Here is a 20011-nt window from a genome sequence, read left to right as displayed (position 1 = left end):
ATGATATTCAGTCTAGCATTATTCGATCATCCATCACGGCTAATACCTTTGAGATCAAGTCAAGCACGATTCAGATGATACAGAACTCAGTTCAGTTTGGGGGTTCTCCGATAGAAGACCCCAACATGCACATCAGAGATTCATCGAGATCTGCGACACTTTCAAGTTTAATGAAGTTTCTGAAGATGCTATTAAGTTGAGGCTTTTCCCATCCTCTCTGCGGGATAAAGCTAAATGCTGGTTACATTCTCTACCACCAGGGTCTATCACCAAATGGGAGGATCTTGCTCAGAAGTTTTTAACCAAATTCATTCCTATGACAAAGACTGCTGCAATCAGAAACACATTTACTCAATTTGCTCAGCAATCTGGAGAATCTTTATGCGAGGCTTAGGATCGATATAAGGAGATGCTTAGGAAGTGTCATCATCATGTGATGCCTGACTAGATGATCATTAACTGTTTCTATAATGGTTTGGGTGCTACTTCTAGACCCATGCTTGATGTAGCATCAGGAGGAGCCTTGTGAGCTAAAATCTATGATGAAGCTTATGAATTGATAGAACTGATGGCTGCTAATGAATACCAGAATCCTACTCAGCGACTACTTCAGGGTAAGGTAGCAGGAATTCCGGAGTTGGATGCAGCTACTGCTATAGCTGCTCAACTTAAGGCTTTGACGATGAAGGTGGATTTTCTGTCTAATTATGGAGTTAATCAGATCACTAGTGTCTGTGAGCTTTGTGTTGTGCCCATGAGACTGATCAGTGTGCCATTTCTAGTGAATCAGCTCAGTTCGTGAGCAAATTTCAGAGGTCACAGCAACATGTACCTGCCACCTATCATCCTAACAACCGCAATCATCCTAACTTTAGCTGGAGCAACACTCAGAATGCGGTTCAGCAGCCTTATCAGCAATCCAGCAAAGCAGTACAACCCCCCTGGTTTTCAACAACCGCAATATGCACCAAGGCAACAACTCCAGCTACAACAGTCTAATGAAAAATCTGAATTGGAAGAGTTGAGGCACATGTGCAAGAGCCAAGCGGTTTCTATCAAGACCTTGGAAAATCAAATTGGACAAATTGCCAATGCCTTGCTGAATCATCAACCTGGTACACTTCCTAGTGACACTGATGTACCAGGAAAGAGGGAAGCTAAGGAGCAGGTTAAGGCAATTCCATTAAGGTCTGGGAAGGTTGCAAATCCCGAACACTCTCAAGTTTCGGATAAAGAAGTTTTGGATGAGGAAGAAGTGTAGAAGGAAGCTGAAGTGGAACAAAAGAAGACTACTATTGAACATACTCCTCTTGAGGGTAATACAGGGGGAAACGGATATATCCTCCACCTCCCTTTCCTAAGAGGCTACAGAAGAAAAAGCTGGATAAGCAGTTTGAGAAGTTTCTGGAGGTGTTCAAGAAACTTCACATCAACATACCTTTCACTGAAGCTCTTAAACAGATGTCTAGTTATGCGAAGTTTATGAAATGTATACTCTCTTGGAAGGTGAAGCTTGATGACTTAGAGATAGTTGCTCTCACAAAGGAATGCAGTGTTGTGCTGTAACAGAAGTTGCCTCTGAAGCTTAAAGATCCTGGAAACTTCACTATTCCTTGCACCATTGGAAAAATATCGTTTGACAAATGCTTATGTGGCTTGGGAGCTAGCATCAATCTGATGCCTTTGTCAATCTTCAAGAAGTTGGACTTATCTGATCCAAAACCTACTTATATGACTTTGCTGTTGGCCAATTATTCTATTACATATCTGCGGGGCATTGTTGAGGATGTTTTGGTCTAGGTGGATAAACTCATCTTTCCAGCTGATTTTGTGATTCTTGATTTCAAGGAGGATAAGAAGATTCCCATAATCATTGGAAGACCTTTCTTGGCTATTGTCTGAACCTTAATAGATGTGCAGAAGGGTGAGCTCACCATGCGAGTGCTGGATAAGGATGTAACTTTTAATGTGTTCAATTCCATGAAATTCCCTACAGAAAATGAAGAGTGCTTAAAGGTGGAGTTGGTTGATTCTGTGGTTACTTCAGAACTTGATCAATTGCTAAGGTCTGATGCCTTCGAAAAGGCCTTGTTAGGGAATTTCAATAGTGAAGATGATGAAGGTGATGAGCAATTGCAATATCTGAATGCTTCTCCCTTGAAGAGGAAGATGGATATGCATTTTGAATCTCTTGGAATGGAGGAGCTGAACAATTCTCCAAAGCGCCTCAAGCCATCAATTGAGGAATCTCCTACACTTGAGCTTAAACCATTGCCTGAACACTTAAGGTATGCCTTTTTAGGTGATGCATCTACTTTGCCTGTTATTATTTCATCTGAACTTTCAGGTAGTGATGAGGAAAAACTCTTAAAAATTCTGAGAGAATTCAAATCGGCAATTGGATGGACGATAGCAAATATCAAGGGAATCAACCCTTCTTATTGTATGCATAAATTTCTGCTAGAAGAAGGTAGCAAGCCTACTGTTGAGCAACAAAGAAGGCTAAATCCTATCATGAAAGAAGTTGTGAAGAAGGAAATTCTTAAGTGGCTGGATGCAGGGATCATCTATCCCATTTCGGACAGTTATTGGGTGAGTCCGGTTCAGTGTGTACCAAGGAAAGAAGGTATCACCGTTGTTGCTAATGAGAAGAATGAGCTCATTCCTACTCGAACAGTCACGGGGTGGAAAGTTTGCATGGATTACAGGAAGTTGAATAAGGCCATGAGAAAAGATCACTTCCCTCTGCCATTTATTGATCAGATGCTTGACAGGTTGGCTGGGCATGAGTACTACTGTCTCATGGATGGCTATTCGGGCTATAACCAGATTTGTATTGCTCCGGAAGATCAGGAAAAGACTACTTTCACTTGTCCATTTGGTACTTTCGCCTTTAGAAGGGTTTTTTTTGGTTTGTGTGAAGCATCGACCACATTTCAGATATGCATGATGGCTATTTTCTCTGACATGATTGGTCAGAATGTGGAGGTGTTCATGGATGACTTCTCTATGTTTGGCGATTCATTTGATGAGTGCTTACAGAATCTTGGCGACGTTCTTAAAAGGGGCGTTGAGACCAATCTGGTTCTCAACTGGGAGAAATATCACTTTATGGTGCGATAGGGCATTATACTTGGTCACAAGGTCTCTAGTAAGGGTCTTGAGGTGGACAAAGCCGAGGTGGGGGTCATTGAAAATCTTCCTCCCCCAATTTCTGTGAAGGGGGTTCGCAGCTTTCGTGGTCATGCAGGTTTCTATAGGCGGTTCATCAAGGACTTTTTAAAAATTTCTAAACCTTTGTGCAATCTTCTGGAGAAGGATGTCCTGTTCAAGTTTGATGACAAATGCCTAGCTGCTTTTGAGTTCTTGAAGAAGAGTTTGATCACGACACCTGTCATAACTACACCTGATTGGAATGAACCTTTTGAGATAATGTGCGATCCAAGTGATTATGCAGTTGGAGCAGTTCTTGGGCAGAGAAAGAACAATATATTTCATGTGGTCTACTATACTAGTAAGACCCTAAATGGTGTTCAACTGAATTATACTACTACTGAGAAAGAACTTCTGGCTATTGTCTATGGTTTTGAGAAGTTTCGATCTTATCTGCTTAGGACGAAGGTGACAGTTTTTACTGATCACGCTGCAATTCGATATCTCGTCTCGAAGAAGGACTCGAAGCCTAGATTGATTAGATGGGTTCTTTTGCTTCAGGAATTTGAATTGGAAATCAAGGACAGAAAAGGTATTGAGAATCAAGTCGCTGATCATCTCTCTCATTTGGAAGATCCAAGTGCAACTTCACTGGATAAGACATTGATAAATGAGTCTTTTCCCGATGAGCAGCTGTTTGGAGTGCAAGAGGAAGAACCGTGATTTGCAGACATTATGAACTACCTTTTGAGTAATATCATGCCTCCCGACTTGTCGTACGCTGAAAGAAAGAAGTTTCTTCATGGGGTGAAATGGTATATGTGGGATGAACCATATTTGTTTAGGTAAGGAGCTGATCAAATCATCAGGAGATGTATTTCGCATAATGAAATGGGGGGGATCTTGTGAGACTGTCATTCGACTGTTTATGGAGGCCATTACGGTGGAGAGAAGACAGCAGCTCGTGTCCTTCAAGCGGGATTCTTCTGGCCTATATTGTTTAAGGATGAGCATCATTTTGTTTTGAAGTGTGATCGATGCCAGCGTGTGGGTAATATGTCCAAGAGGGATGAGATGCCTCTTAATGTGCTTCTCGAGATTGAAGTCTTAGATGTTTGGGGAATCGACTTTATGGGGCCGTTTGTCTCATCCTACATGAATCAGTATATCTTGTTGGCGGTCGATTATGTGTCGAAATGGTTTAAAGCCAAGGCTTTGCCAACAAATGATGCGAAGGTAGTGCTTAATTTTCTTCATAAGCAGATATTCACAAGATTTGGGACTCCAAGAGTCATAATCAGTTATGAGGGATCGCATTTTTGCAATCGCAAATTCACTGCCCTGATGCAAAGGTATAATGTGAATTATCACATTTCAACAACCTACCATCCTTAGACTAATGGTCAAGCTGAGGTGTCTAACAGGGAGATCGAGCATATTTTAGAGGAATTTGTGTGTCCATCAAGGAAGGATTGGTCTTTGAAATTTGATAAAGTTGTTTGGACATATAGAACAGCATACAAGACTCCGTTGGGAATGTCTCCGTTTTAGTTGGTTTATGGTAAAGGGTGTCATTTGCATGTGGAGCTCGAGCATAAAGCGTATTGGGCTTTGAAGAAGTTGAACCTTGATTTGGATGCAGCTGGTAAGAAGAGAATGCTTCAATTGAATGAACTTGACGAGTTTCGGCTTCAAGCGTATGAAAATAACAAAATGTACAAGAGAAAGTCAAGAGGTGGCACGATACGGGTCTAGTGCTCAGGTCATTTGTACCGGGAAAAAAGTTTTGTTATTTAACTCACGTCTCCATCTTTTTCCTGGAAAATTGAAGTCGAGATGGTCCTGGCCTTTCATCATCAAAATTATATTTCCGCATGGAGCTGTGGAGATTTTTGAGAATGATCCAGGCCAAGCATTTAAGGTAAATGGTCAGAGGTTAAAGCATTACTATGGGACTACGACAAACCGTGAGGTGGTTAGTGCCGTTTTATTGTCTACTTGATCTTGAGATTCTACGTCGGGCTAACGACGTAAACCAAATGCTTCTTGGGAGGCAATCCAAGTTTGTTGTATATTAGTAGATTGAGGAAGCAGAAAGAAAAGAGAAAAACACAAAAAAAAATCAGAAAAACAAAAAAATCCAGGGCCAACGTCAGTAGCACGGCGCGCCCGTGCTGAGAAACGGGGCGGCCGCACTATTTTTCTAGTAACTGGGCGCGCCCGCGATGACTTGGCACGCGACCGCGCTGAAATTCCAGAAACTGGGTGCGGCCACGCTGGGTCCCTGTTTCAGAAAAAAATATAAGTCAGTTTTTGAAGAGAAATTTGGGACTTTTAATATAAAATCAATTCCCACCTGAATTTTACTCTTCCACATCCCAATTTTCCCTCTCTAAATCAAACCTATTATTCCCATTATTCCCATAATCAATTCCCACTCCTTTTTCATAACTAATTCTCTCCCAATCTCCTATATATACATACACTTATACACAAACTTCTCCATCACTTCTCAAAACTCTCAAACACACAATCTCCCTTACAAACTTCTAATCTCTCAATCTCTCTCAATATCAATGGCACCAAAAAGACAGCGAACTCAAGTAAGCAGTAGCACCACTGATTCTTCGAGTGCAGGTGGTGTGAGGCCTAGGTTTTCAACTCCTGAGGCTAAGGCGGAGTGTGTGAGGCTACTTTCGAAGCCGATAGCCAAGGAGCGTGGTTTTCTGCCATTGGGGAAAGATGGTAAGTTGTTGGAGATTATCTTGGAGATGGGCTGGGTTGTTTTCTGTGAGACACCCGTTGCTGTGCCCATGAGTGTGGTGCGTAAGTTTTATGCTAATGCTAAGGCGGAGAAGAATGGTTTCACGGCGATAAGGGGGATGATGGTGGATTACAGTGCTGAGGCGATTCGTAGGGTAATTGAGCAGCCCGAGAGGGAGGAGCAGGAGAACTGGAACGAGAAAACTCTGGAGGAGTTTAACTTGGATTTGATTGTTGCTACCCTATGTGTGCCTGAGACTCATTGGAAGTTCAAGAAGGGCACGAATGAGTATACCACATTCCCTGCCTCATGCATGAACAGGTTTGCACGTGCATGAAATTCTTTTATCTGTGCTAATATCATGACATCTTCTCACGTGCATGAGATTACTATGGAGCGTGCACGTTTGTTGTGGGGTATTCTACAGGGAGATTATGTGGATCTTGGAATGGTGATCCATCAGGGTATTCTGAGGTTCTTGCGAGGGAGTAGTACGGGTTCGATACCCTATGCATCCATTGTGACGAAGTTGTGCGTGGCGGTTGGCGTTCGTTGGCCCGCACATGAGCAGCTGCAGCTCCCTAGTGCTCTGATTGATAGTTCGACATTATTAAATATGACAGAGTGGTATGGTGGGAAGCCCGATCCTAAGGGGCTTGGTTATTCTTATGACCATCTGCCAGGTGGAAGGCCAGTAGATCAGACTTATGCTGGTGGGACTTTGTAGGCTCGTCGAGCGGCTTGGAGAGCTCAGTTGGGAGAGGAGGCTGGTCCTTTGGGATCGCAGCAGCAGCAGCAGGAGGAGGAAGCACAGGGTAGTGCTGGTTCGAGTATGATGCAGTATAGGCATCTAGCTAGGAGGATGGATGCGATGCATGACATTCACAGCAGGATTGCACATGACCTCACCCAGGCGTTGGGGACTATTTTCAGAGCTATAGGAGTTGACATCCAGTGGCCAGTATTCGGTGCCGTGTATCCGCCTCCGGACACTCCTGACACTCCACCCCTTGAGGGTGATGATCCTGGTTCCGATTAGGTATGCCTGATTCCTTGCTATTACCTTCACTGAGGACAATGAGTATTTTAAGTTTGGGGGTAGTAGTTAAGGATTTATGTGTTTTGTGTGAGTCACATGTAGTTTGCATATTCATGCTAATGTAGTTCATATAGTTGCATGTTTTGTTTTGTGTGAGTCGCATGTAGTTTGCATATTCATGCTAATGTAGTTCATATAGTTGCATGTTTGCCATGTAGTAGTTTTTTTTGTAGTTTTTATGATAGTTTGTTCATATAGTTTCATGCATTTGCATAATAACATAATCTCTTAGATGATTTTGTCGATCAATCTGTGATATTGATGCTAGTGTAGTGATGTCGTATTTAGTGATGTTAATCCTTATTGAGTTGATTTGCATGCTAGAGATAATTGTATTTCACTAAGTCTTATAGGTTGCTTGAGGGCTAGATCATGGTCATGGTTTATTTGTTTATTGAGGTTTAATCGCTTGTTTATATGTAGAATTTAGGATATTCTCTTAATGATAAATTAACATGGATATTTAGAAAATTGGAGAAAATTGGATTTCATTGCTAGTTGTTATGACTAGGTGTCAAATGGATAGTAGCCGGCTCATTTTATGTGAGTAGTCTAGGGTTGAACGATATGGAGCGAATCACACTCGTTCAAAAATTTGTAAAAAAAGAAAAGAAAAAAAAGAGAAAAAAAACAAGAAGAAAAAGAAAAAATTGTATGTGTTTATGCATAATTGATCACGAGTGGGCTCTTTAATACTCGAGTTATTAAGTTCTTAGGGGACTTTGTGCCTAGTGACCTAAGGCTTTTTATAGTCTGGGATCCACTAATCTAATGCTCGCTACATGGGTATTATTGTATAAGTCTTTTGTGGACCTCACTCATTGCACGGTCAATTAAGCATATTTGTGTTATTTTTGTGTTGTGAATAAAAGCATGAATCCATGTAAAACTCCGATATAAGAATTAAAGTGTTATAAGTTATTTTGAATCTAGCTTTTATTCTATTTATAACCTTGTGATTGCTTTGATGAGTAATGAGTCATGATTATTGATCTAGTTGTGATAGTAAATCTGTAAGCATTTGCACACACACACGTTTCTGGCTTGTGAGTTGATTTGTGGGGCTTGATTGATCTGTGTGCGAATAACTGCATTTGCTGAGATGTTGCTTGTTGATTGGTTTAGTTATTCTATGGGAATCGTTGCATTCATATAGTTTGCATTCATGCATTTTTATTTTTTTGTTCTTTGAGTTTGTTTATGCTTGAGGACAAACATCGGTTCAAGTTTGGGGGTATGTTGAGTGGCATTTATGACACTTTATAATGCTCCGTAAAGCTTTGGATTGATCTTTGGTACTCCAATTGTTAGTGTTTTTAATGTATTTTTGTAGTGTTTTTACATTTCAGGCATTATTCAGGAATACAGATACATTTGCATTGTTTGGATGTTAATTTGGTGTTACCATCGTGTCTAAAATAAAAGCTCGTGAAAAGACCAGCTCAAAAACCAACAAGAAAAAAAGAAGTCAATATTTTTTCTAGAGAGACGGCGCGCCCGCACTGTGATAGCGTGCGGCCGCGCCAGGATGGCAGAATGTCGGCGCGCCCGCGCTGGTCAAGCGCGTGGCCGCGCCAGGTCGGAAAAGAAAATCCTGTTTCTTGTGGAATTTTGATCCAGAAGACTTCTACTGTGCATGGGCTGTTATATTAACGTAACTTATGCTCGTTTCTTAAAAAAAGACGTACATAGCTTAAGGAGAAGGCGTAAGAAGACCGTAGAGCACAAATCAACCAAGGCGAAGAAGATCTAGTTTATTCTTATGATTCTTTGTTTTAAGTTGTAACTTTGGATGCTAGTTTTATTATTCGTAACCCTATACTCTTCTTTCGTACTTGGTTTTATTAAGTATAAATACTACGTTTATTATACCATGCTTTCATTGGAACCCACGTTGAAGATGAGTCCGATTATGGGCTAATCGTTATCGTGGGGTTCTAACGGATTTAATTATGGATTTCTTTAGTTAATTCGTTTCGATACCTTAGTGTGTGGTGATTGTATGATAACCTAGTTTTGGTTGTGCTTATTCGTCTTATGAGCGTCGCAAACTTATAAGATAGTGTGTTAATCTTTAATGAAGCGAAAGTGAATTTAAGGATTTAGAACTTGCCATGCTAGCATAGGTTCATATATGTGATATGCATGATTCGTAGGTAATTTTAACCATCTTACTTGCCTTATGTAATCATGAGAGATAACTTGTGCATTAAACTGTTATGTTGTCAAATTCTATAGACATATAGGGTCTCAATGAAATTGGTGTCTATTCAGCTTCTATTACTTTTGTGGATGTTTGGTAGTATGGTATTCGTACAACGAAAGTTGGCATTTATCAGTTTCGTGTTATTTGATTAGTGTCATCACCATTACATGCTAAGGTTAAGAACAAAAAGGCTATTGAATGAAGTAATTAATGAAGTTATAATCCATATTTGTGTCATATATTATTCAACTCTCTTTAATCTCTTAGCTTATGTTCTTTAGTATAACCTCTTAGTTAAGTGTAAAACAATCTCAATTTGTTATTCGTCTTAGCATTGGATAATAACCATACTAGTGTTGCATAGATACATTGATTGAAATTAACCTAAACCTATCCATGTGGGAAAGAACTAGAATTTATTCTATATTACTTGCGAGCGCGTATACTTGCGTGAATATTAGCGCATGTTTTAGCCCTAACAACAGGTGACTCAACTTTTCTCAACATAACTGGAACATCTTCATTTGCAATTGTTTTGCCTCTGTCACTTTCAATTTTCTTATTGATGTTCAAGGCATCATATTCAAGGCCTATATCTATGTTAGCATATGGCTTGTTCTTCTCATGGTACTGACCAACTAACTGAGAAGCATTTGTGAAAGACTTCAACTTCACTTCATTCTTTTCTATCTTTTCCCTCAACACAACTTCTATTTCACTAGCACACTTCAGCTTGTTCTTCAAATATTTATTTTTTTTGCTTGACAGTTTCAAGTTCAACAAGCTGTAGTTCCAAATCTTGCTTCTCAATCTCAAACTTCTCATTAGCTTTTGATATCCTACTAACTTCCTCAGTAGCTGCCACCGTGCTAGTATGGATGTGAAACATCTCTACACTCATCTTTTCAACAGTTTCTTTATATTAGCTTATATTTAAATCAGTGTTAGTTAGAGTTGGTACCTCTGATTTTAATGAGGATGATTCTCCTTGCTCAAGAGCCATTGATGCATAGTTTCCAAACTCTTCATTCTCATTTTCATCATCAGTAGCATCCCAACTTTTGCCTTTTGTAATGTAAGCGTTTCCAGACTATTTTTTCAAGAAAGCTTCATAATTTGCCTCCAATTCTAAATATGCATTGTCCTTCTTCACCTTCTTGGGCTTCCTGCACTTAGTATAAAAGTGATCCAACTCATCACAGTTGAAGCACCTTATCTTTGATTTGTCCACATATCCAGTTTTGTAGCCATCTTTGATAGCTGAGTTATACTAAGCTTTTGGTTTCTAATTGTTGTTGTTGGAAGACTGTCCCTTGTTCTTAAAAAACCTTGGATTCTTGACTCTAATTTTAGAAAATTTCCTAACCATGTAAGCAATGGATTGGTCCATTTCATCTAGCTCATCCAAGAAGTAGTATTCATCTTCCTCCAGTTCCAAAACAACTTGCTTCCCAGGTCCTTTGTTCTTTTATTCTACAGCTTAACTAATTGGAACTTGATCATGTTGCTCATCTTCACTTTCTTCATTGTCATTTACAACTAAGGCATTAGAATCATCAACCACATGTCCATGGTTTGCCTTTAATGACTTTCTTTGCAACATTTCAAGTTCATAATTTTTCAAGATTCCATACAGAATTTCCAGTTTTATTCTGCTCAGATCGCTTCCTTCTCTAATAGCTAATATCTTTTGTTCAAGATGGTCAGGAAGAGCTAGCAGGAAATTCAGGTTAACCTCCTCAAATTCATAATATTTATCATTTAGCTGCAAGTCATTTATCAATTTATTGAACCTCCCAAAAACTTCAGTAATTCCTTCTTTGGGATTTGCCATGAATCCCTCATACTTAGACACCAATATTCTCCTTTGGTTGGATCTAACTTCCTCTGTACCTTCACACAAAATCTCTATTTTCTCCCAGATCTATTTAGTTATGTCACAGTTGATAATGTTGTTGTACATGACATTGACAAGTGACTCTATCAAAATTAATTGCAGGCCACTATTGTGGAACCCTCCAAACCCGGGTCAGAAGTTTGGGGTCCACAACACATACACAAAATATAAACCTGTATATGAAATATTATTTGCAATGACCCTGCTCTACATAACCACAGATCGCAACAGGTTAAAGTATGAAAACAAGCCACGACCTTAACTTTTATTACAACGTACCAAATCCCAACTAATTTAACTTACACTGATAATGAAATTATTCTTACAATCTTACTATCTCATTACCTTAGTAAGCTCCTGCTAGCTCGATCCAACTCAATCTGGAATTCTAGCTCGTATATTGAACTGGGAAACCTTGCTATCAACTATATCCTTCTTAACTATAGAATACATAAAAAGATTTGCAAGAGTGAGCTAACTAGCTCAGCAAGTCACAATAACAATAACTGAGGTTAAACAATGATCAAACGAGATGATTCAAAGGAATTAAGTTTCTTGTTAAACAATCATTAGAAACGATAGTCCTAGTAATTGGATAAATAGTTACTCTGTGCGTTGATTCTATTGTTGATCTTATCAAACAATATTTGCACCTTACTGTTAGGAATAATCAACTTCTTCATAATCACGAGTTACTTTGTTCTCTGAATTAGCAATACTAAGTCTGAAACAAGCATCCTTCCAGGTAATCCGGGTCTTTTAACAAACAAGAAACTCAAGTAGTAACTTGACAACCAATGTTTAAAACTTATTTTATTCCAAAAAGGCTTTTAGAAATTTTTGTAAGGGAAAATCTTTTTTTCGAAAACTTGTTTAAAAATTTTGAAAATCACACATCTTGTAGTCCTTACTATATGAGTTGGTTGTTGTCCTTCTTATAACAAGATACCAAGTTAAAGAAATGATCACACAAAGGTCCATTCACTTCCATTTATCTTCTCTCCTTCATTGGGTCTATTACCTTCCTTAATCGACGAAAAATTCAGCTGTCGTTGCATATTATCTTATTCGTAGCTTCATTTTAAAGCTTTCATACTGGTAGTACTCATATCATCATCTTTGCAGTCATTAAGTGGAACAGGTTTATCCAACAGCCAAAAAGTCTATTTCATAGAACAAAGTTTGCTTATCTCACGTCACATCACTACTTTATATATCACATTTATCATAGCACCATCATCTAATTCTACGAAAATTCCAGATCTATACTTTTCTCTCTAACTCTTTCAAAATTCCTCTAGTCCACCCCACAAGCTAATCACGGGTGATCTATTCACTAGTGGCCCCATTTAATCTGGTAGCAGCCATCCTCCGAAACACATGAATCTTCTTTCTAAACTCCTTCTCACCTTTATTAATATCTCATGTACTTACCATTTACTATAGCTATCGAATCCATCTTCATAAATACTGTTGTTCCATAAGACAGGTTTTAAAATGAGGGTATAGAACATGGTATAGAGTAAACTGAAAAGATACATTAATATTTGATTGTATAGTAGAACAGGAATAAGCAGATGGAGGTTCTTGAATAGGTAGTCTCATATCAAGAGGTGGTAAAATAGCGTAGAATAGCTTGAAGAGGTGCAACTGTTTTAACAGAAGGTAATACCATTAATACTGATGGAAGAACAAGGTGCAATTCAAATCTGAGAAAAATATAACGATCCTCGAACGGAAGGCTCCAAACGATCAGATGATATAGGGAAATCAGGATCTGCCATTGTCGTTGTCTGGAAATCACGTTACAAGCTAAGAATCCCGAAGCGCAACACGAACCGTGCCGGAGACCTACTATACAGTCGCATTCAACCTCACGACGTCTTATCTTTCTATTTCCTATTCCTAATCCTAACCCTCTACCCAATCCCGACAATCTAGGCTTGTTTCAGTGACTTATAACCTGTAGCTCTGATACCAACCTGTGGCGCCCTCCAAACTCGGGTCAGAAGTTTGGGGTCCACAACACATACACAAAATATAAACCTGTATATGAAATATTATTTGCAATGACCCTCCTTTACATAACCACGGATCACAACAGGTTAAATTATGAAAACAAGCCACAACCTTAACTTTTATTACAATGTACCAAATCCCAACTAATTTAACGTACACTGATAATGAAATTATTCTTACAATATTACTATCTCACTAGCTTAGTAAGCTCCTGCTAGCTCGATCCAACTCAATCTGGAATCCTAGCTCGTACATTGAACTGGGAAACCTTGCTATCAACCGTATCCTTCTTAACTGTAGAATACATAAAAAGATTCGCAAGAGTGAGCTAACTAGCTCAGCAAGTTACAATAACAATAACTGAGATTAAACAATGATCAAACGAGATGATTCAGAGGAGTCAAGTTTCTTGTTAAACAATCATTAGAATTGGATATTCATTTTAAATTTTAAAACCAAGGTTAGGCTGCTAATTAGTCACGCACTAACCCCGAGCAAGACACACGGCTCTGCTCTATAAACTGGATCCAAGGCACACATTGGCCTAATTCGACCATGAATCTGGTCTAACCACGAATCTGGTCCACATAAAGAAAACTATCCAATTCTAAAGCAATTCAATATGAATAACAATATAACTTAATAAAACAAGATCATAATCAACAGTGATGAAACATTTGTATAAAGGCATGATGCATTCCATGAGTATTACAAGGGTGTATCAAATTATGTATAAGAAATGGCCTTCATCCTGTAGGAGAATCGGGTATTAGATGAACAATGATCTTACAAGGTTTAGTTCTTTGATGTCACAAGGTATGGTGGAGTATAAAAGTTTCTGTATGTTTAAATAATTATGTTCCAGTGTTTGGTATATGATGGGTATAGTTCCAGTGTTTGGTATATGATGGGTATATATTTGTGGAGTAGTATCGTATTTATGTGGTTTAGTATCTGGTAAACCAACAAGAAATGGTTCACAAAGAATAAGGCTTACGGCTCAAATATCAAATGATGTGGCTCAGGTTCAAGGCTGATGGATTCAAAGTACTTACAATATAAAATAGAGCTATTTTGAATACTTAACAATATGTCACAAGAGAATTTAGAAATATTTGCATTATATCTCGAAAAAGGTTTAGAAGTACTTTCCTTATCACAATCGATTCCAACTTCACTTGCACTTGTCTAATGACTTTATTCAACAACCACTCGTCTACTTTTCTATGTTTTGCTTCTATTCACTTATTACTTGCTGTATTTTCTACGCATCGATTCCATTTTCTGATCATCTGTTTCCCTTTTCTACGCCTCGCTTACTCTGCTAGGTATCATAAACATCTATCAATATTCATCTCACATTATTCTAATCGTCATATAGACGTCATAAGGTTTTTATCTACCCTTCGTTTCACCCAAATTCGATTTACGGTTTGAAAGTTATGGCTAAAACAGTCCAACAATAAACACATAGGCATATAGCCATAACAGTCCAACAATAAACACATAGGCATATAACACATCGATCAGATACTATGTAGCACATAACACGCAAGATATTCAATTTAAATAATTTTTCAAAAAAGATTCGGGGTCAAAATGATTTTCCAGGTATTTAATACGAATTTTTGAACATTTTCCAGAATTAAAACGGGACTCCGAATCATTTTATAATTAAATAATAGGGTTCGAATACCCGAATTTGACTTTGAAATAATTTTATAATAATTATTGAGCCTTAAAAATAATTTAAAATAATATTTTAAATCTCGAAACTATTTTTCAGGATTTTTAAATCATAAATTAATAATTAAATCTAATTATTAAATACAATTAAAATTAATTAATAACTAATTAAATTAATTAATCAATTAATATTTAAATTAATTGACTAATTAAATATATAATTATCAACTAAAATTAATTAATTAAATAATTAAGATTTATTTTTAAATTAAAAATAATTTTCAGAAATTATAAATTTTGATATTTGGAATTTGAAAATAGATAAAACATTTTCTGAAAATATTTATAAAAAGAAAATATCATTTTTGTAAATAATCTAGACAGGAGTACAATTTTTGCAAAGTTTTGAAACTAGGATATCAGGAATGTAATCTGTGCAAAACCTCGGGGGCCAAACTGTAATTTTTACAGTCTCCCCCCCCCCATCGACGGGAAGCCATGGTTGCCGACTTTAAGCTTTTCCGGCGACCTAATAACTGCCCAGAACCACTCCAAAATAACAGGAAAGGATGCTTATCGATCCGCAAACACATTTGTAAGGTTACAATTTTTGAACAACATGGTTTTTAACTGGAAAAACCGATCGAAGTTCCGCCGCAAACTCCGACCATCGTCTTCCCGTTATCCTCCGTTCTCCAGACTTAGCTCATTCAATTGCTCTTTCAACGATCTATTTAACGACGACAACTAATTAAACTAATAACCCCTGGGTTAAATACGCCCAAATCTTATTCAAGAACAATCAAGAACATTCAAACCCTAATTTCAGTAATCCGAGAATCAAACACAATTTTGAGCATGTTATTGAACTCCAAATCAAGCATATAATATATCAAAATCATCAGGAAGAAAAGCTCTACAACATGCAATCATCAAATCATACAAACAATCACTACGCCATAAGTGGGCTATTCTAATGCCTAAAAGGTGTTACAATAGGCCCAAAAAATGTTATATTAGGTCTATTATAACACCAGGGGCGTTACGTATACGAACATTACAATAGACACCATAATGTAACACTTCACTGATCTATTGTAACAGAAAAGAAAACGTTACAATAGGCAACTATTATAACACTAAAAGGCCCATATGTAACGGAAAATGAGTAATACAATATGTTCAATAAAAATGGCATAAATAGGCCCATTTGTGGGTCCCACACAGCCTATTATAACCTATTATAACCATATGTTCTAGAAATTGTAACACCAAATTTTTTAATTAAGTAATAGTATAATTTGTAATGTAACACTGTATATAAAAACATATATTACACTATAATAAGCAAATGTAACATTTAATTTTAAAAATTTGGAATACATGCTCCGTCTAAAGAACAATCACATTACAAATATTATTAAAATACAATCTACAATACATATCCAAAAATTACAAAAACCAACTAAAATCACAACAATATGATCGATCAATCACCATATTCCAAGCATATCCAATATCCAAACTAGACTTGATCTTCTTCTCTTTACTACACTTTAAATCACCAAACAAACTCCTTTGAAAACAAATTCTTAGTTGTGCCATAAGCTGCCCCATGCCTAAAAAAATAACAATCCAATTCAAGCATAAAAAAGCATAAATAATTTATTTATTTATTTTAAAATCAAACCCGAGGTACCAAAAAGTAGATGTATTGGAGGAGCCTCGATTTTTATCCTTTTACTTCAGAGTAGAACTAAGACATTTCACAAATAAAGTTTTTTGTTTTGCAGAAAACAAAAAACAATGGCAAAATTTGACCTGACCTGACTGAGAGTATCCAAATATCCAGCTGCGGGATAGGAAGAAGACTTAGAGAGTAGAACCAACATCATTTCAAACGAACTGTTGCTTGACAAGTTAACAGAAATACAGAAATACAAAAAATTGTAAAATCAGAATAACTACTTGTAAACAAGTTGTGCATATAGAGAGGGAATATCAAACGTGTAATATCATACCATACCATAACAGCTGAAGAAACTGCCGGTCTAATATTGATACCCATTTTAGTGGTTTGTGCAGTTCTAATCTACTTTTAATTCAGCGTTCGCGGTTACTGCTGCTCCCTTACAAAAAAAAAAGTTGCGACTTTTCACAATTTAGCGTGAGCAATCCCTGTCAAAAGTAGAATCTAGATCAGTTCCATAAAAGAAATAATAATTAAAATCAACAAAAAAGTATATCAAAGCGAAGTAAAACTACTGAAATGAATACTAGTACATATTAAATATTTTATAGCTGAATTAGAGAACCAGATCTTTTCTTTTATTTAAAAAAGTTTTGGGGATGGAAACAAAAGAATATTAAAGACTTGCAACTTACATAAAGGCTCCCAGGTAAATATTGCAGGAAAAATAAAGTGTTTCTGAACTCAAAATTCTTGAAAGAAAAAATGCTTTGGTGTCCTCCAAATAATAATACCTACCGTTTCTCTCAAAGAATTGTAAAAACAAATATCCTTAAACTCAGTGCGGCCATTGAGTTTTTCCAACTTAAATCCTGCAATTTATCAAATTTAAGCATTCATTTTATAGAGGTCAACATGAATAAAAAACTATTGTTGGACAGCTGAACAACTAAACAAATTCAAGCATCAAATATTCCAGAGTACTGGATATCCGATGTCATCTGATAGCTATGGTAAACTGCACAAAGGTTTAACTATAATTCCAAAAGACGCAAAAAGGTCATGTCAGTTCCGTATGTAATGGTGAAAGACAAAATATGCATTGTATGCCAAGCTGAATGATGTGTGTGCTGTGTTACATTCTCAAGCATCTGAAGCAGATCCCTTTAAGAAATAGAACGAGTAAATTGTGATTTATCATTGCTACATTTATTAGCAAGCATATAAAATAGTTGTTACCTTTTGTGAGTAAACAGCTTCAGAATCTTTTGCCATGTCATGTGGTTCCGGCAGATAAAGAAACAGACACACCTGCTCAAGTGCTCGTACCAGGTCATAACAGCTGAACCAAATAATAGGTGGCCATAAACTCTTTCCTGCTAGTCTTTCAAGTGCTACGGTACCAACATCAATACTTGAAGATGGGAAGTAGGGCTGCAAAACCATTCACAAGGAACATAACTAGCTAATACTAAGCAGAAATTTTGTGTATATCATATACACAATAACACAGACCAAACAAATAGCATCCATTACACACCCATTGAGTGTGCAACTAAATGGAATGATTTCAACTGGAATGGACAGCTAACCGATTCCTCAATCATTTCTAAGTGATCCTTCAAGGTGTATAGACAAGCCCTTGGTTTGGGGCTCCTCCCAAATCCCAACAAGTCCATTGTAAATAGTCTATAGTTCTGTTCGGAAAATTATGGAAAGATTAATCTTGTCCAAAATTCTGAAGATGAGAGGAATCCATGCAAGAACAATACATCTTCTGCATGGTTTGCATTGACAAGCTCAAGGACGGCTGTCAAACAAAGAAAAATGAATATTATTCAAATTATGACATCCACGTCCACGCATTCAAAGGCACTACTGTTGCAAATCAGCATCAGGTGTGCACTATACAATCATGCATTCTAATATGTATATACACATAAAAACTGAATAAATACATAAACCTTAACAGAGTACCTGCAAAACTGGTAAATAAACCGGAAGTAACTACCATCCTGCAAAATAAAAAAACATAGAGGAAATAAATAAAATTTTCAAAAATATGAGATAAATAAGATAGAATAGACAAACAAAAAGAACTTTTAATCCAAAATAAGTAAATTTGTATCATAAACTAATCATTTTACAAGATGTTGGAGACCCAAATGAGTAAATATCTTATACTGCACATCCAATGACAATCAGAATTAAAATTAAAAGAACATACATCTATATCTATGACTTTCGACAGGTCAACAAATCAAATGTTCCAAGCCTTCATGTACTAAATAAATACAGGAACAATATATGAGATGACCTGAATATAAAGAGTGCTCACATATATTACAGATATAAACAAATAACCACAGCTTACTGGGAAGAGCCTTTTCCGAAACAACTGGAAGTTTATCACTAATAAAAGATTTCAGTTTTGTACTTCTTCTTTGTAATAAAAGATACTGTGTGATTGAACAACATTTGAGGGCTCTTTTATGCTTCCTGGAAACAGAACTGTTTTATGAGTAAGATAAGACATTCTGAATTCAAAAATGAAAATATCAAAAAATTAATTCAGAGAAAAGAAAAGACAACAGAAATCAAGTATACAGTTAAGTAGGCCGAATCTGCTAGCTATACATTATAATAAGAGCATGCAAGGAGAAGTGGGGTGATAACAGGGGAAATTAGTAGCTTTAAAATATTATTTTAATGGCCGAATTGGCTTGCTCTGGGTGGGGAGAGGGGGACCTTACAACGAAGAGGCAGCAGTACATCATAACACATCACAATAATTGAAAACAATTACATACGTGCATAAAACTAAAAAACATTCAAATATGAGAAACATACCTTAACAAAAGCCCAACTGAATATGAGAAAAAGCCTTAATGCTCAACTTCAAGCCCTAATCGAGTGAAATTTCACAATGAAATATATGTTAATAAAAAAAATATACATTATATGTTTAAATCGGAGCAACTGAGTAAACATTTACCCCTAAATCTGAGCAAAAGAAACAAAGCCCCAAATTGCAGTCCCGAAACCCTGCAAAGACATATAAATTGAAAAAATAGTAACGGCCTTTAGAGCCATAAACATGTGTATATATATTTCAAATCTTCAATTTCTTCTTCAATTCATTCGATTCATCCTTCGAGAGAGAATCTAAGAGAGTAGACGACGAGAGAGAATGTTGTGTGATAGTGTGTGTTTGTGCGAGAAGAGTAAGTTTTGGCTGAGGGTTTTTTATTCGAGTCTTGTTTGTTTTCATTTGGGGGGAAATATGCCGCCTAATAATTCACCAAGTGATTCGTGTATTATTTTATATTTTTTATTTTTAATTATAAATATTAAATTATTATTTATTAAATAAAAACCAAACAAAGTAATTTTGTATTTATATACAATAAAATTTATTAATTTTATTATATAATATATTACATTTTTCATTCACTAAAAACCAGGATATATTTTAATACTATTTCATTATAACATTT

The 20011-nt window shown here is 36.8% G+C and overlaps 1 protein-coding gene and 1 non-coding gene across 13 annotated transcripts; both read right to left on the bottom strand.

Annotated features, from left to right (window-relative positions):
* Positions 1 to 331: 331 nt before the first annotated feature.
* LOC141662330 (small nucleolar RNA R71) lies at positions 332 to 438 on the bottom strand. The gene has a single exon (XR_012550451.1). It is a non-coding gene; the product is annotated as a small nucleolar RNA R71 (small nucleolar RNA).
* Positions 439 to 16139: 15701 nt separating this feature from the next.
* LOC141725103 (putative lysophospholipase BODYGUARD 5) lies at positions 16140 to 19784 on the bottom strand. Of its 12 annotated transcripts, none has more exons than XM_074527507.1 (8): positions 19510 to 19784; positions 19365 to 19419; positions 18853 to 19025; positions 18492 to 18529; positions 18107 to 18324; positions 17754 to 17948; positions 16651 to 17386; positions 16140 to 16443 (listed from the first exon to the last, which is right to left on the bottom strand). In XM_074527507.1, exons 5-7 carry the CDS (start codon positions 18191 to 18193, stop codon positions 17321 to 17323), a joined length of 348 nt encoding a protein of 115 aa, XP_074383608.1. In that variant the 5' UTR covers positions 18194 to 18324; positions 18492 to 18529; positions 18853 to 19025; positions 19365 to 19419; positions 19510 to 19784; the 3' UTR covers positions 16140 to 16443; positions 16651 to 17320. The 12 variants fall into 12 exon arrangements, 11 of the variants coding, with proteins under 11 accessions (XP_074383608.1, XP_074383606.1, XP_074383607.1 ...); XM_074527505.1 differs by having other exon boundaries at positions 18889 to 19025; XM_074527506.1 differs by having other exon boundaries at positions 18889 to 19013.
* Between the last annotated feature and the right edge of the window lie 227 nt (positions 19785 to 20011).

This window comes from Apium graveolens, chromosome 5 (genome assembly GCF_009905375.1).
Source record: "Apium graveolens cultivar Ventura chromosome 5, ASM990537v1, whole genome shotgun sequence".
NCBI lineage: Eukaryota > Viridiplantae > Streptophyta > Magnoliopsida > Apiales > Apiaceae > Apium > Apium graveolens.
This window is presented reverse-complemented; position numbering and strand designations above follow the sequence as displayed.

Bases quoted from the DNA above. Each gene is read 5' to 3' on its own strand.
- LOC141725103 (XM_074527507.1), bottom strand. From the start codon at position 18,193: ATGGACTTGTTGGGATTTGGGAGGAGCCCCAAACCAAGGGCTTGTCTA. The intron at 17,949-18,106 runs GTTAGCTGTCCA...ATGGTTTTGCAG, and splicing joins TAGAAATGATTGAGGAATCG to CCCTACTTCCCATCTTCAAG. The intron at 17,387-17,753 runs GTAACAACTATT...GATAAATTGCAG, and splicing joins AAGCTGTTTACTCACAAAAG to GATTTAAGTTGGAAAAACTC.